The following is an 18653-nucleotide window of genomic DNA, read 5'->3' as shown; positions in this document are numbered from 1 at the left end:
GGGTATAAGAAGGAAAGGTAACTGTTAATCTAGGCTGCCACTCATGCCGTTCCCGCACACTGGTGTGTAAGCTCACAAAAAAGGCAGTTACTCTTCCTCTTCTGCACAGGATTAATTGTCAACTAAGTTTTTCTATGTTGTTCCATTCTATTTAAACATGTAACTTAAATAATTTTGCCTGCTTTAAAGGCTTTGAGAATATTTCCTTTTACCACTGATAATGCTAGAAGCTAAGGTGATTGTAACTTTTGTTATCAAAATGTTCAGGTTAAATCCTACGTTTTCTGATCATTTCTAAGAAAGACTTTTACTCTCAAAGAATAAGAGGTTAAAGAATAACAACAACTATAATGGAGTCAGAGTCAAATTAATAATTGCACGTCAACTGCTTTTTGTTCCGATTATTGGTTCAAAATAGCAGCATAAGCTTCCAGCCTTACAGTAAAAAAAATCACTGGAGGTAAAAGTGTGACAATGCATTTAAAATAGTAATTAGAAATGAGGTGCCCATTGGTGAAATGAGGTTTCCATTGAAAATGAAACATACTGCAGACATCTTTTAAAATACAACACATTTATCCTTAAACATAATAGCCCCTTTAAAGATAATAGGCACTGAATGAGTCCAAAAACAAAGATAAACACTCTTATTAAAGGACTATTCATGTAGTGTCTCAGATGCTTGGTTAGAAAGATGAAAGAATTTGGGTGGTTTAAAACTTTATTGTGCTTTATTTCTTAACCACTGTTTTTGGCTGCCTGGCAGAATTTCACAGGGAGTGAACGTCTTGAATACAGGCCAATTATCTGCTGAGTGCTGAACTGTATAACATATAGCTGAACACAGGGTACCTTTTTCAGAGTGGAAAAAACGTCATCTCCTCCCTGTAGGATAATACATCAATGTCCAGTGTCTCTGTTTCTCTTCTGGTGCAGCAAAAGAATTGACAGTTCCGTCAGAGCCCTGGAAATGACCCACGCGCCTCAAGTCATCTTACCAGAGGTGAAATAAAATAGAAAAAAATTAATAAAATAGATATGAACAGTCCAACCAGCCATCACAACATCGTAACATTGTTTGTTAACAAATGTTAATGCTTCATTCACGTGCTATCAGAATTCTTGTAAATACGAGTTTAATAGTTGAAAATTGGACATGAACGCCCTCTCAACCCAGCTAGAAATGTTTTAAGAAATGTTATCCCATAACATTTTTATAAAGTTTTTAGCAGGAAGTTTCCCAGCGGGCACTGGATGTCGACAACCCCACAAATAGCATTACCAGCTTCACTTACTAACCAGATTGACTTTATTTCTGTCATACGTCTACAGAAGTTCTTATTGAGAATAAACAGAAGGTTTAGATGTTTCGGTAAAGTGTCTTCGTTTGAAGTCACTATTATGGTGATCGGTGTTCACTTCAGTTGGGCTCTTGACTCTTTAATATTCGTTTTTCTCTGGCTGCTGTAACTGTTAATACATTAAATAATGTTTACATATGAAACCTTATTGTAAAGTGTTACCAGCATTTTTAATTCCTGTGTCTATTAGACTCACTTACTGTAGACATCAACGCCTGGTTTCACAGACAAGGCTTAAGCCTAGTCCCAGACTAAAATGCATGTTTTAGCTGTTTTAACTAAAAGAAACTTGCATTGACATTTCTTAAAATATCTCAGTGCCATAGTTTTCTCATAGTCTCAAGATGCAAACCAGGAAATGTATTGTTCTAAGGAACGTTTATAAAAGCTACTTAATGTCATAATTGAATTAAAGCTTGTCTAAAGTCTGTGAAACCAATCAGCATATGAATCTCAACAATGGTGACATGCTTCATGCTGCAGTGCATTCTGGGAGCCATGGATGAGGCACCCAGAATACACTGCAGCATGAAACATGTATCCATTATTGAGATTCATACACTGAATCTTGATGTCTAGTCTAATAGGGTGGACGAAGAGCAGAACAATTGCTGTTGTGACAAGTAGGCCAATGCTCAATTAGTTTTTTCCACAACAGCTACATCATCTTGTCTTGTCGTTAAAGTAGTGCATATTTTCTATATATAACATAAATAATAATTTGAAGTGTGGGCTATTGTATGTTTTATTCACAGCGTGTATATTATTGTATACAATTGTATGTATTTGACCATCTAGATGGTGCAGTGTATGTTTATAAATGTTGTCAACGAATGGGAAGCTACATTTTATTCAAAATTAAATATCTTTACAAGATTTTTAAGAAATAAGCAAGAATAAACACGTCCTCCATCATAAGCACATGCTTGTAATCAGGACTTCAGAAGTGGGAAGTAGTAAATTTCAGAAAGGCTAGCACATGAAGACAGTATTATTACTTCATTTGATTTCAACACTATACCGTTGAAAAGTTTGGGATAGGTACGATTTTTTATGTTTTTGAAAGAAATCTCTTATATGCTCACCAAGGCTACAATTATTTGATCAAAATGCAGTATAGCTGTTTTCTATTTTTATATGTTCAAATGTATTTATTCTTGGCAAAATGACATTTTCAGCAGCCATATGCTGCACTCACGCCATGTTGTAACACTATCAATGCCAATATGATGTTGTGTTCATGCCATGTTGTAATTGCGAGATTTCAACTTGTAAAAAGCGTTCACGTCCTCTAGACAGCCTCTAGAGCTCATATTAAAGCTCGTTTTTCTGAGAGCTTGACGAGGTCGTGAACACTTTTTACAAGTTGTATCTTGTAATTACGACATGGCGTGAATGCACCCATCATCAGAGTCACATGATCCTTCAGAAATGTTTGTCAATGTTTCAAGCTCAAAATTATGCCATTTATTTTAAATAGAAATCTTTTATAATATTATAAGTCTTTATTGTCAATGACTTTATTGTACCTTATTGTAAATTGTCAATGTAGCCTAATGCATCCTTGCTGAATATTGTTTTTTAAAATCTAACTGACCCCAAACTTTTGAACCACGGCAAACCTACAATAGCTACATTTATTGTATAAACATTAGTCCAAAGTGGGACTGTTTTAAACTTGATATTAGTTGTTTAACTAAATAAACAGTGACATATAGGCTAGCATTGATTTTCTGCGCTGTAATCATTCTTCGGCCATTCCAATCTTTTGTATGTATGGCAATGTATACTAAACAGATTGCAGCACAGCAAAGCACTATCAAGCCTATTAGATAGCAAAAGCTCTTGAAGTGCGTCTGTTGCACTGCGGCAAACACGATAGGATGTTCATACAATATGACCCGTGGCTATTATAAGACTTATCTCAAAAGCCATTTATCACAAACTTGCACTGATTGTGAGGATCTGGCACCCTCATCATGTGAGGACAAATTGAACTGGAAGGGCCTGATCTGTGAAAAATATCACACTGCGAGATTACAATGCATCCGGTTCTCTCCAGTGAATACAATTACGCTTGATAAATGCCTCCACAAAAACAAATAATGGTGCCACAGTAGCATCATTTGCAGGGTTGTTTATTCTCAACAGTCCCCACAGGGTGGCGCACTTTTGATGAGTAGGTACCATAATGCCGACAATGGAGCGCAGATGGCATCTCAACAGTGTACTGTACAACAAATGCAATTCAATATAATTTAAAACATATAAAATATGGATTAAAAACAATGGACGTAACATTTAGGATTTAACAAACATTTTCTCTCTCATCCCTTTGCAAAAAAAAACAATCACGTCAGCAATTAAAGTGTCTGGCCGCATATGGCTTTAAAAATATAGCCTATTAATAAAAAATAAAAAATACACATTTATGTCTGTACATAATCTCTTTACATATTACATCGCATTATGTAGATTTATGGACTGGCACTTAAAAAGAACAACAACACATATTTGTATAGTAGACCTTAATGTCCGTTTAAGGAGTTTTCACAATATTTTTTGAACCGTAAGAAAATGTTAAAATGCTAAGAAAGTGACAGGACACGGACCTGAGTGTGAGAAAGCCCTACTAGTAATGCATGTAACATACCATTAAATAATATGTCCAGTTTCATTTAGTGAAGTTAAAACAAGCACTTGACACCTGTAGAGTCACATTCAGGACCCTAAAGACTCTTGTGCATTTCTATTTAGAGTTCTAGGCAAGATTTGCATAGACTGGCTGTTGTAATTGTTCATAAAGGTCTAAAAATAGTCTAGAGCTGTGAATTTATTTGAAGACTTCATAGAAACCTGACTGTACCGGGAATCTTCAAATGTATCAATGTACTCCAACCTGTACCACTGCAGTATGTAGCCTATAGTCTTACAGCAATATTTCGAAGGGTAGCTGCTTAGCCGAGTCCACGATCAAACTCAGCCGATCGGGCTTTACAGTGTGATTACAGAGCTTCAGTGACTGTCGGGTCATCCTGGTTGTGGATGACATAGTAGTCATGAACATACATCAGAACTGCGATAGGTTGACCAATAATGAGTGAGAGCCACACAGCAGCATTTCCATAGTTTCCCCGAAGAAACCTGGCCACAAGCCATGCCAGTGGGAGCTGTAATAAAGAATTGTTTTATTGTAAACTGAAAAAGGTACTATGTATTGATATAAAAAAGATTGCATTCATTTCATAGCTCAGCTACCTGCTTAGATGATTATCACAAACATTATATATGGTTTTCTTATGCACGAATGCATGACCATAAATGCGTAATTTTTGTATGTTTAAGATTTAATATTTATACCTGTGCCATCATGCCCATAAATGCCCACAGTCTGAACATCCTGAGTGGGACACTGACCAGGTACTGCAGACAGAAAGAGAGAGATATATATACACATTAAACACCTTAAACTCCAGAGTGATGGATAGGTAAGTGTTTCTAAAAGGATTTAGTTTTTATTTTTGCGCATTTTTTATTTTTTACATTTATGCATTTTAAACTTGCAGTTTAGAGAACAAGCAAGTTATCAAAGCCAACTCACAGAGAAAGCGAGTCCCCCCAAAAAGGGGCGTGGCCTGGTTAAGTTGCGTTAGTAATGTGTTGAAACTCGTGGTTATAGTAAGGGGAATGACATTTCCGAAACTCGTTCAAAGCAGTTGACCAATCACAACACACTGGTCCAGCCAACCAATCAGAGCACATTGTGCTTTTCGGAAAGGGGGGTTTCATAGAGACAGTAACTAAACAGAGCGTTACTGACAGACTGGAAAAAGAAGTGCTGCGACAATGTAAAATATGTGAAAAATACAGTTTTTTGAACATTCAAGCCTGAAACCTATATTAGTAGACCCCAAAAACAAAATCAAGACTTTGTAAAAGCGCATAATGTGTCCTTTTTAAATCCTAAAGAGTGATGTATGAAACTTTGTCAGGTTATATGAAGCTGGTAACTTCCCATAATAACACCATAAAATATTGATTAAGCACTGAAGGGTTGAGCACTGCTGTTGCGTCCTTTAACCAGGTTCTTAACCTCTACTGAACTCCAGGGGTCTTGGAACACTGGCCTTCCTGTTACCCCTCACTAAATCATCTTTACAGCTCCAGTTTTAGATATTCCTGAGATGAAACTTCACTCTCCATCTGAGCTATCTGAGTCATTACTGTGATCCTGGGTCCGGTTCTGAGGTGCCTTGTGAAGGTCAATGTTTTTTAATAAGACGGTTAAGAATACTATCTGCCTGCACCTGCGGATTGGACACATCTTCCTCTCTGATTTCTCTCTCTCTCTCCCTTCCCCCAGCTCAGCTCACAGCTTATCACAGAGAACAGCAGCCTGATAGGAGCCTGTTCTTCATCTTCCTCATCCCTCCGTTCTGACCTTCATCTCCTCTGAAGAACGGTGGCTACCAGCCAAACGCCGGGCACCTGCTTCTGAGTCAGGGAAATGAGACGACGCCTCGGGAGTGGGGAACATCTAAAATTTTACAAATTATTCTAGAAACCACAGCTGCTTCAAAGAACAGCTGCTTACCGCAATGCTCAAAGGTCTCCAATTTTATTTTATTTTTTTTTATAAATTTGAGTACTTTTTTTTTTTTTTTTTGATTTGATTTGATTTGATTTATTTTGGATTTGACAGACAACATAATCCAGCATGTTAAAGTGTGAACACTTATTTCCAACATGATCCTTGGTGTTAGAACATTTAACACATAACAAAGACCGATTGCAGGACAAAGACAATCATCATCAGACAATCGACAAATTCATTTCTTTTTTTTTTTAAGTGAAGATTAAGTTTTAAAATACTTTCTTCTAACCCAGCTTCATATAACTGACAAATGATATTTAAAATGTTATCATTTTGTCTAATTAAAAAAAAAAAAAATTAAAAAAAAAATCAATTGTTTAAATGTTACAAGTGAATTTTCAATATTACATTTAAAAATATAATAGTGTTTTTTAAGATTAACTTTAAGTGAGCAGTACATAATGGTTTAAGTTTATGCACTTTTTTTTGGGGGGGGGGGGGGGATTTTAATGACATTAATAGTAAAATATTCAAAGTAAACACACTAGCTTCTGAAATATTACTGTGTATTGATTTTGCTTATGAGAAGTAGCACTTCTCTAAAATGAGAATAATTCCCACAGGTTGTTACCCTGCTTAGACTGTTAACTTTCATTTGCCATGACCCGACAGAATATTTAAAACAGTGTGTGATTTATGCATATCTCACCTCGTGAAAAAAAGCAGAGGCGAAAAATACAGCTGATTGGCTCAGTAACTTGCCAGCACCTCTTCGCATCAACGGCTTGTAAAAGTGTCTTTGAAAACAGGAGAGAGAAGCACATAAACTCACAGCCAGTCTGAACTATAAATAACCATATATTTCTTGTGGACAGATCACATTATGGTCTCTCTTCATTATGGTCTCTGTGAGTTTTACTGTGTCGTATTTCATCTCGCCTCCCAACAGCTGTCTGCGGTCTCTTTCAAAACCCCTGTTCACTCACCGGAGACACCACTTGTGCACAGGAATATTCCAGTTTTGCCAGAAGTATGTTATCGTCTCGGAGTTCCTAAAAGAAACACAGTGTCACAATCCATCTGAGACTAAAACTCTGCGTACAGTGTGAAATGGAAATGGAAGTGGGAGAGATGGCGCATATAAACCAGATTGACTGCATTCAAAGCCCATCAAACGCAGTACGGTGTGGAAGTGGTACCCACCCTCGCCGCTCAAATAAAGCTTTTACTAAGAGAAATAACTGTAAAGACATCCAAAAGAAGATAACATCACTCACCACCAGTCACGGTAGAATTCCCGATCTCCAAACCTCAACAGCTCGGCCACAAAGTTCATTGAGGAATGGAAAAACGAGTAGAAGAAAATCAACCAGAGGAGATGGTTGGGCACCTAGTATAAAAATAGATAGCAGTATTTACTCCATAATTTGTTTCATGCTTCATTTCTTTCATCTAAACAACACCGATGTAAGCAAAAATCAGAACACAGGATTGTGTTTCTATTCTGAGAAGGAAACATTGACCTTAAACTTTGTTTAACTTACTGCCAGTCTAAGCAGACGCTCTGTCATTCTAGAGTAGTCCATTTCCTGACAAAAATGAAAAATAGAATTAAAATGTGCTTGTTCTTAAAGCACTGAAAACCAGAAGATAAAGCACATGAACACACCTGCAATGGCTTCATTGAACTTCGAATGATTGGCACCATCCACTGAAGGACAATAAAAAGAACATTAGATATGAAATATCTCATAGACATGAAAATTGAGGCTTGATGTGATTACCAAATGCACTGTGATGCTTACCTGCTGCGTTAAACCAACCAATAACTGTGTGAGGAGAAACTGTAACAGACAAGCGAAACTGATTTTAATTTCTCACTAAATATAAAACTAAAATGTTAACAATAGAAGCGTGTGTGTGTGTGTGTGTGAGAGAGAGAGAGTGTGTGTGTGTGCGTGAATTAAATTTGTAATTTGCAACAGCTATAACAGAAAGTAATGCTCTAACAAGAAGCACTTTCATAAATAAAAATTACCCTCATATATTCCTGCCACGACTCCCGGCAATTGTGTGCAAACAATAAGCTAATTCTTATGATTTATTGCCATTTGCAGATTTAGGCAAGAATGCAATATTCACACAATAAACAAGTCATAATATACTATGAACAAATCTGGTAGCACAACTAATCAATATATAGAAGAACTGTCAATAACGTCAGGAATATGTCCAAGCCAATCGCCTACCATCTCAAAGAGCCTCCTGAACAGAAATCCCATTCGGATGGATTCGGAGCGGGGAAAATTAAGCTCATAGCACAGGGTTGGAGCAAAAACAAAATAATACATATCTGAAAAAAAGAAAAGAGAAATAAGTCAAAATACTAACTACATGTTCTCAGGTCATAGTATTTTACACCGACAAAATGATTGCTAGATATCATGAAAATAAAATAAAATCTTTAATTATGATTGGAAATAACAATGACTGTGTAAGGATCTGTGTCTAACACTATTCTGTATTTCAACAAAGCAGAACTACTTAATAAAATTTAAGCCATACTGTAGCTTACCCCTGAGAGAGAGATTTCCTGGATAAGACACTTGCAAATGCATTCCACTGGATGCAGATTGAGTTGATGGACCTAAAAACACAGGAATCTTTAAAGAAATGAACAAATCTGCTTCTAATGTCAATTAAACCTGACGTTCAGCTAAAGAATAAGAACATTTACTGCAAAACATATTGAACTCTCGACCAAACCCCAAGGACATAAATAAAATGATCACTATTAATCCTATAACCTGTCCCTCCAGGATTTTGCAATCTTGCAACTGCAAGAATTAAAGGGATAGTGAAAATTTAGTCAAATAAATAAAATGTAGTCATCATTTACTCTCCCTAAAGTTGTTCAAAACCTGTATGCAGGGTTCAAGGACCTTTCAAGGACTTTCCAGGTCCAATACCCTCAAATTCAAGGACTTAATGTGGGGACACGTTTGTTGTTGTTGAGGTACCATCGTAGTAGTTTTGTGCTCTTGATTGTCATGGCAACGTACAACACAAAGTACCTCACGCGGGAAACCCTTAACGTAACGCGTAAATGTGCGTAACTAGCGTAAATCAAGCAAGCTAGTATGCATAGGCCACAAAGTGTTGGTGAAATAACACATTAGCGGACCGGAGGGAATAATATGGAATTCTATATTTCTTCCAGAAAACTTCTTGCACAAAATAAATTCAAGCACTTTCAAGGACCTGTATCTATGTATGTTTATTTTCAAAAACTTTCCAGGGCCTTGATTTTTTGTTTTCAGATTCACAAACTTTCAAGGATTTCAAGGACCTGTGGGAACCCTGTGAATGAGTTTCTTTCTTCTGTTGAACACAAAAGTTGATATTTTAAAGAATGTTAGTATCAAACAGTTGACAGTAGCCATTGACTTCCATAATAGAAAAGAAAAAAATATATATGGAAGTCAATAACTACAGTCAACTGTCTGGTTACCAACATTCTTTAAACTATCTTCTATTGTGTTCAACAGAAGTAAGAAACTCATACAGGTATTGAACAACTTGAGGGAGAGTAAATTTTCCTTCAGCCTTTTTTCAGAGGAAACGGCACATTGTTCATTGCTGAACGATCGCCAAAATTGCTCAAATTCACAAAGACCATCATCACAGGGGATGGAACAACGTCCATAGTGCAGCATAGTGTTTATTATAGCTTATAGGGGGTGACAAAAATGTCATCACAGTTTTGGCCATATAGTGCACTAAATATATTAAACTAGCAATATATATGTATTTCATACCCTTCATACTGCAGAAGAGGCCGCACGTAATGTTTGATGAGGAGTGGATGTATTTACTCACATGAAAGAGATCTGGAGAGGGTGCGGGCCTTCGCTTGTGTTCTTTCTCTGCACCACCTGTTAACATCTTTATACGAGTACAATTTCAAAAACAGGATGGTGTAGATTCCTAAGGCAAACGCCCCTCCGACTGCATAAAGAGGACACAATGACAGAAACAAGCTATTAGAAAGAACTAATCTGCAAAAACAGAACTCTCTTCTTCCTTTTAATACCTGGAAATAGGAACACAAGAGGTTTGTAATGCAAATACACTTCCATCACAACACCGCAGCATGCCCCCTTTCAATAGTTCATAACTTATAGTCACATGACCCAGCACGTCCAGACTCATAGCCCATCACCACTCTAGCGTGCACAGAGCTGGCTCACATTCAAATGCTCCCTCCACCACTGCTTTATCAATAGCAGCCATATGTTGGGTGGAAATGGTCCATGCAGGGGCTCTGGAGTGCGTCTATGCCCTAGAGAGCTGGACTCAAGGGCTGTAGGACCAGCAGAGGCCCCGACGGCCTGTGAAATGACCTGGCTGTCTGGTACAGGAGCAGTGTGTACAGTACTAGGCTGACAGATGGAGGCACATTTTCACCTCCCGTAGTGCAAACAGATGAGAGCGGACAGAAGAGCCAGTGAAAGTTGTGGTATGGAGAGGAGGAAGTGAGGGATTATATTTCCTACAAAAATGCATCATTATATTGCCTCTGAATTCAGGTTTGAAATTCTATCACTAAACAGGACACAATGAGGGTCAGACTCAAACCTGCATCTACTGCATAAGCACCACAGATAATCATTAGGCTCTGATCCAACAATGTTTTGATACTGCTCTATATAGTATTGTGAATACAAATACAATTCACATCCCAGCTGGACACATGAGATCTGAATGCTGGTATAAAGGTGGATTAGTTCAGTCTGTAATTTATAATTTGCTTGTGCCCAATCCTTTCTGCTGGATCACCTAATCACATGATAGGCATATTATAGTCGAAATTAATTAATTAAATTAATCAAGATCATTAAAATGATCTTCTATTTGTGCTGATGATTATCCAGAAAAAAGTGAATGAATACATTTGAGATGCATTTCTTTATTCTGATATTAGATTCTACACTATTTTGAATAAGTTAATAAAACACTAAAAACTAAAATCAATCATTTTAAATGATACAATTGAAGTTATAGTATTCATTTATATATATTTAAAATAATAATATACCACAATATTATAATTTACAGTATACTGTATCAGTATGCAATATATTACAGAATTTCATTTTGATATCGGCTAAAGATCTCAAATATGATTTTAACTCTTTCCCTGCCAACGTTTAAAAAAAAAAGTTGCCAGCCACCGCCAGCGTTTTTTGATCATTTTGATCATACATATGTATAAAAACACTTTATTCTAGATTTATGCACTCTTTTATTATCAACACTTGAATGTGGGTAAGTTTCATAAAAAAAGCACAATTTTGAACAAATATCTGAGAAAATTACGTTTTCGTCAAAGACTACATCCGGATCAAATTTAGAACGATGATCAAAACATAGTGTCCATCAACACCCCTAATGCTTGCACAGTCCTATAGCTAGTCCTGGGTAGACATTTCATTTGGTAGTTTTGATATATATGCTTTTTAATGTTGGTGATTGTGTTATTTTAGGATATGGCTGGTTTCTGCATCTTCTTCGCATGTGTTTTGATCAGGAGATTCAGTACTCTTTCAGAAGAGTTTATACGCCCCCTTCCGCATAAAAGCGAAAACACGGAAAGCCGGAAAATTCCATCAATGGCGGGCAAGCGTTTTCTCGCAAATGATGGAAATTTTCATCAATGGCGGGGAAAGAGTGTATGTGTTTGTGTAAGTATTGTGTTGTATTATGTACACAATGCACCATGAAAGTGTGTGTATAATGTACAGTCTCACCTGGTGTAATAGATGGCAGCTTCAACACAACAACCATAGGAAAACATAAGATGACTGTTAAATTAAAGATGTAGATCAGCAGGCCGACCTTCTCAGTGATCAACCCCTGGAAAACACACCAAAGAGTCAATTATAACATGTCTGATGACAACACGATCAGACCAAACAACAAAAACCAAGCACTATAATCACGAAACACAGATATCAAAACACAAATCGCCTAGATAATAACATAATTTGACAAATTAAGAAATGACATAAAACAACCAAAACCCCAGGAACATAAAACAGATGTTTTTGCGCATAAAAATTCCCAACACTTAATTTTTTTATGCAAGTCTTACACAACATCAGCAAAATGCCTGAACTGTTTATAAGTTCATTCAGTTTCAATTCAGCCAGTTGAGTAAATGTGCTGATACTCGGTTCACATTTGCAAGCTCTCTCAAATATGTCAGGCTTTTTAAAACGCAATGAATCAAATTCGCCCTCTAAATTGAACTCTTCACAACCCCTCAATGTAATTTCAAACGCCAAATGATACTGTGTGAAGTGACTGAACCCTTGCATTTTTATGACAATGGCTTTATTCATTATGATAAACAGATTAAACGTAGAAATGTGAATGGCTTTTGAACTCACCATGGCTAGTTTCCTCTCTGTGTACAATGCCACGAGTATAAAAACATTAGAAACTGCAAGAAACAAATTGTTATAATGTCAAATATGATCATATTTCAAAAAACAAATGCAAGTTTTAGTAATAAAATAATTTTTGCAGCCTGTAATGAAACAGACAAGGGTAAAAATTATACCCTCAGGATGAACCTTACAACAGGGCAGACGGCCAGAACACACACACACACACACACACACACACACACACACACACACACACACACACACACACACACACACTGTACAATCACACCACACAAACAAGATAAAATCGCAACATAAAGACTTAGGGTTAAAAACAATTATACTTCTCTGTCTTTGAACATGCAAAATTATACACAAAATCTACATTTTAGCAGATTAACAAAGGGAGTACTTTGACAATTTTCAAATCAAACAGGCATTGTCTGAATATGTGGGAGTGTTCTCTGCCAGCCTGATTTTAATAATGCCCCTGTCTGGAAAACAAAAGAATAGACCAAAGGGGGAAATATATGCTACGTTTCCCTTAAAATACATACCAATGACCAGGCATGCAGCAGGCCAGCTATAAGGGTCCTTGAGGAACAATGACACCACTTGAATAGGGTCCACTAAAATCCCATACCTACAACACATAAAAATGGATGTGAATTACAAAACAGACATGTTCCCCAAACCTTTACACATCTGACGCAACATATGTTTATTCCTGCATTCGTCCCTTGTTCTGAACCTCAGATTATCTGCGGCGGTTTCAGCGGGCAGCTGTATACATACTGTCTGCAAGCAGCAGTGTGCAACATGATGACAGCATATGGTTCCCTCAGCATGGGGTTTAGTGTTTCATTCCACTCAGGGAGAGGAGGGCCTGTACACTTATCAAACAAACCCTATAGACTCATCTTCATCTGCATGACACTCAAAACACAGAGAGCAGAACTGCAGAGAAAGCGTTTAACACTTTTGTGTTCATTCGACACCTACTCAATGGGGAAGTTGGAGAAAAAGGTCAGTTGTAAACGTTTAAGGACCACATTTTGGTGTATGTGCCCTTTTGTGCAAGATGAATGATTGATATTAAAATCAAGTATGTACTGTATATTGATATTGTCAATTTTAAGATCAAATAATTGGACCAAAAGCCACCAATCTCCCATTTTTAATTCATTAAAGTCGCAATTAAATGGAAGTAGTGACGCCGACATACCCTTTCTTCCATATTGTGTCGTATATCAGAGTAAAACAGATCAACAGATTTGAGTTAAGAGTTATGACATTTTGATGAAAAATTACAAGGCCAAATAAAAAAAAAATCCTGGATGAGTCATTCAATAGATAGGGTGAATTTTCATTTCATGCAGACTTTAAGCATTCAAACTGTATGTTATGGCTGTTTCAGAAAAAAAAAAAAAAAATGCATACTGTTCATACCTTAGAAGGTTTTCCAAGAACAGACGTGCATTGCTCAAAACCTGCAAAAAAGCAGAGACACACATTCATGAAGAAAACAAATTAAAACCAACACAAGAATACATCACTAATGCTAGCTAACATGTCAGGACATGATCCTTATTCACTGTCTGTACACAGTTTGCAGAGATATATTGAAATTCATGTCCATAAATCCATACAGAAGACAGACACACTTATTCAAACGTACAGAATGAGAAAGAACAATGGATGAAAGGAAAAAAGTCCGGCTGAAAAAATTTGCAGAGGACAAAATTGAGTCGTCTCAAAGCTCACATTAACAGTAAGTTGAAAAGCGTGAATGCATTCTTCACAGTTTTGAAGACAAGGACTTGGCTGGCTGTCCTCCATGTTCAGCTAGTGTTTAGAGAGACAAGCTGTTTTGAGCTGTTTATTTTTGGGTCTCACTTGGCATTAAGTGTTTCTCCATAAACAGACATACTAATCAAAGATTCTTCACATGCCACATGCCTGCCACACACCATCCGATGTTACTTAAAATGTGTCACTGCAATATACAATTATGTCACTAGTGTGGGTTTTCCTGTGTTAAAATTAGGTCTGTTAAGTCCAAAAAGAGATCTTTTAGCTTCCATAAGGCCTAATGATTGTGCTTATCCATTTCAGACAGAAAGATAAACTTTTCCAAGTAGCTCATTCATTAAATAAACATACACTTTCAGAAACAAGACATATTCAAATAATCCAATGATCTGGAAGTGGACATCTAAGCAACAAGTTGGCTTCTTTAAAACCATAACATAACATCATTTTTTAAATTTTTTTTACTAGCATAAGAGGCAGTAACAATTATTACAACTAATCTTTGGCAGCAAGAGGAAATGTGACACAGTTTAACAAGAAGAATAAGTAGGCAAGTCAAAGCATGTAGCACAACAGGGTTCGGCTTTTGTGACAGTTTCAGAATTCAGACTCACCAGCATTACAACACACCAGTTCAGGATGCCTCTGTAATTTTTGAAGCTGCTGGCAGAACTCAGCATTGACTCCTGCAACTTGTGGCAACTATAGGAGGAAATAAAGAAGACATTAAATAAAAACAGTAATGATGATTAAACTATTTAGAATGAAATTTTATAGTTCTTTATTTAGATATAGTCATTTTTCTATATTGGTATTGCACCGTGCAATCAACTCTATCTGTGTCTGTAAAGGAGTGAACCAAACTGTGCTATTATAATAACAAAAGAACATTTCTCAGGGTAGATTGCAGGATATCCAGTGGAATGTACACACTGTATTGTTTGTAGCCCCTTTGTCTTCATGTATAAAGTTCTGTCCCTTAGACTTTGGGTTAAGATTCTTTGAAGGCAGACATGCTAACATCTCTGCTGAAGAACTTTGCTACACTACTTTAATAAATTCTTCTCCCCCACAAGAATTCTGGTCAAGCTTACTTATTTTATGTATTAGAGACATCTAATACATTGGCGAGCCAGCCAAATGACTGCTCAGCCAATTACAGGAAAAGCTAAGTATCTAACTAAAATCCATAGAGTATAATAAGACTAAAAGGGCCTTTTTGATTTTTCGCCTGAAATAGCACAAGTCGATTAGCGTAAAATGCTACCTTTCAGATTGTGCTACCAGCATCATATTCATGTGGTTTGAGGCTTTATTAACGTCCATATCTATCATTAAAACAATGCAAATATAGTATTGGTAGCACAATCTGATAGGTAGTATTTTTCGTAAGAACACCGGCAATCCGCCATTTTGGAATGAAAATGAGGCTGAGGTGAGAGAACTAAGATTGGTAATGGTAAGCACACAATTCAAGAACACTCAAGTTTTTTTGTTGTTTTTAAAAGGGCGTGAACATTTTTAAGTAGGTAGTATAATTATACCTGTAAATATAAGATCTTTGGTATGGAGTGTGGCTCCAAATAGCGAACCTATTTAAAAGCTTTAAAGTTTGGAAGAGGCACTCCTCCACCTTGTAAGTTTCATATGTTTTTCCTGCTGTTGTTTCTCCTCTGCCCATGACTTTGTTGTTTACCTGGGGATTTAATTTCAAAATGGTGGTCACTGCATGAAATCAGCCTATTGAGTGCAACAGTGCCTGTCCACTTTTTCAGCTTCCTTGGTTCCTGAGATATTTTTACCATAGGGATTTTTTAAAAAGTCTTTGTTTAAGAGTTATAAGCCAAGAACCAAACCAACCGGCTATGATTTGAAACAAAAAAAGTATTTAACAGCTTTAACGAGGGAAAGAACTACAATTTCATGAATCATAGCGAATTTGCGATTTACAAAATTGAATTAAAAACAGATAAATATAAAACTAAACATTACTTAAAGGAATAGTTTACCCCAAATTTTTATTCTGTCATCATTAAAGGGTTAGTTCACCCAAAAATGAAAATTCTGTCAGTAATTACTCACCCTCATGTTGCAACCCCGTAAGACCTTCGTTCGTCTTCGGGACACAAATTAAGATATTTTTGATGAAATCTGAGAGCTGATCACTTCTCCATAGGCTTCTAGGTGACCGAAACTTGCTGGCCCAGAAAAGTTATTAAAGAGATCGTTAATATAGTCCAAGTGACTACAGTGGCTCAATCTTAAGTATATCAAGCGACGAGAATACTTTTTTTGCGCAAAAACAAACAAAAACAACGACTTTATTCCACAATTCATTTCCTTCTCTCTGGGCCTCTAGTTGGTTCATGTAGTGTTTTTGCGCTGCGCGTCTGTGTTATACGTCATCACGCATCACACACATGACCAGCGTCGGCCAATAGTGAGCCTACGTGGTGACGTATAACACAGACGCGCTGCGCTAAAACACTACGTGAACCAACTAGAGGCCCAGAGAGAAGGAAATGAATTGTGGAATAAAGTCGTTATTTTTGTTTGTTTTTGCGCACAAAAAGTATTCTCGTCGCTTGATATACTTAAGATTGAGCCACTGTAGTCACTTGGACTATATTAACAATCTCTTTAATAACTTTTCTGGGCCAGCAAGTTTCGGTCACCTAGCAGCCTATGGAGAAGTGATCAGCTCTCAGATCTCATCAAAAATATCTTAATTTGTGTTCCGAAGATGAACGAAGGTCTTACGCGGTTGGAACAACATGAGGGTGAGTAATTACTGACAGAATTTTCATTTTTGGGTGAACTAACCCTTTAACTCACCGTCAAGTTGTTCCAAACCTGTATGAATTTCTGTCTTCTGCTGAACACAAAAGAAGATATTTTGAAAAATGTCGGTAAGAATGTCCCATTGACTTCCATAGTATTTTTCCCCCACCCTATGGAAGTTGACGGGGCACTTCCACTGTTTGGTTACCCATATTCTTCAAAATATCTTCTTGGGGCGATTTACTTGTTTCTATTCTCTTATTGGTAGATTTCTTTGCAGAATCATGGGAAATGTATCATGGGTTTTTCACCAGGAATTACGCTGATAACTTGGTTATTTAAAAAACTTAGCTGACATTTTGGGGGCTGATTGCTTTCACTAAAACATATTCCCTTGATTACCAACTTCATAGCTCGCAGTAGGTCTGCCTTTGAAAATTTTCTTAAAGTTTTTAAAGTTATTGTTCAAAATCAATTCTCCATAAATGTAATTTTTTACTTTAGGAACTGACTTTTGCACTCTAAAAACATAAAGAGGGACAAGATATTGCTTATCATTGGTCTATTCTCTTTTTTTTCGACAGTAGGCCTATATTTTAATTTTTAATTTATTACATGTTATCCCCCCATAATCCGGAATATGTGGTTACATCTCAAATCATTTAGCAGAATTATTTAGCTAATGATCGAGAATCCTGGAATCATCATCTATTTGCAGTTTATTATTTTTTAGTTTTGCTCAATGGAATAGGTTTTCAGTAACTTTCGAATAAGTGAAATTCTGGTATTTTGGGTAAAAAGGGGTTAAAAGTGTCCTGTACAGCGCCACATGCACATTGGCGAATCCTGCCTCTCTCTCTCTCTGTGCAGTGCACCGTATTTGTGACTGTTGTCACATTAAATGCCCACAAAACGACAACAACCTACGTTTGTTGCATGACGTCTTGGCGTAAACTACATCTTACCTCATTTTGTCGTAGAGACCGCATTTTCGGTTGTCTTCGGTCAGCGGTGCCTGTAAGTTTTTGGTGAGAGACTCCCGTGTCTTGGGAAAGGGATCACTGGCTGCTGCGGTCGCGCCGTTTCTGAGTTTCACAGTCTCGCTCTTTGTATTCGAGATGGTCGCGCGCCTACGATTCCGTGTGATGGGCCGAAAATCATCCTTGTCAATCATGATTCTAGCAAATTTACAGCAAGCCTTCAGCAAACAAATTTAATAAGCCAAGCCAAGTCCACGCAGGAGTTGCATTTGGCTCTGGGACCGGAAAAACAAGCTTTTGCGTAAAGCCCCAGTTTTGCAAGCTATTAGACTGACGCAATATTTGTAATAATACTGCCTGACTCAAACGATTGTGTGGACTTTAGCACGTTTGTTAATAAAATGAGTTTCAGGCACTTTCCCCCCGGATATAGTTCCGCGTTCATTCTGGCATGTAAAACAACTCGTCTAAGCCAATAGGAGTCAGTAGTGTAATACTGTAACTCTAAGCTGCCATAAGGGTCACATTGTGATAGGCTATTTCACCAAAAACAAAAAACATGATCTTTATAAATAATATAAAGAATGAATTGAACAAAAAAAAAAGAGAAAAGAGAACATATTTACTGTTGAAAGAGAACAAATTTACTGTTGATACTCGAATGACTTTCTTT

The 18653-nt window shown here is 36.9% G+C and overlaps 1 protein-coding gene across 1 annotated transcript; it reads right to left on the bottom strand.

Moving 5' to 3' along the window:
- Positions 1-3483: 3483 nt before the first annotated feature.
- dgat1b (diacylglycerol O-acyltransferase 1b) lies at positions 3484-18431 on the bottom strand. Its single transcript, XM_082148747.1, has 17 exons — positions 17966-18431; positions 14834-14921; positions 13857-13897; positions 12965-13050; positions 12408-12460; positions 11766-11871; positions 9835-9963; positions 8531-8602; positions 8205-8308; positions 7761-7799; positions 7625-7666; positions 7500-7544; positions 7233-7345; positions 6942-7007; positions 6665-6752; positions 4722-4784; positions 3484-4531 (listed from the first exon to the last, which is right to left on the bottom strand). Exons 1-17 carry the CDS (start codon positions 18172-18174, stop codon positions 4367-4369), a joined length of 1509 nt encoding a protein of 502 aa, XP_082004873.1. The 5' UTR covers positions 18175-18431; the 3' UTR covers positions 3484-4366.
- Positions 18432-18653: the final 222 nt, after the last annotated feature.

Source organism: Leuciscus leuciscus (genome assembly GCF_965113295.1).
Source record: "Leuciscus leuciscus genome assembly, chromosome: 20".
NCBI lineage: Eukaryota > Metazoa > Chordata > Actinopteri > Cypriniformes > Leuciscidae > Leuciscus > Leuciscus leuciscus.
The sequence above is the reverse complement of the archived record's forward strand: the minus strand, read 5'-3'. Positions and strand labels throughout refer to the sequence as shown.

Excerpts from the sequence above, each read along its gene's own strand:
- dgat1b (XM_082148747.1), bottom strand. The coding sequence starts at position 18,174 with ATGATTGACAAGGATGATTTTCGGCCCATCACACGGAATCGTAGGCGC. Across the intron at positions 7,667-7,760 it reads TGGTTGGTTTAACGCAGCAG|TGGATGGTGCCAATCATTCG; the intron begins GTAAGCATCACA and ends ATTGTCCTTCAG. Across the intron at positions 7,346-7,499 it reads AGCGTCTGCTTAGACTGGCA|GTGCCCAACCATCTCCTCTG; the intron begins GTAAGTTAAACA and ends TTTTTATACTAG.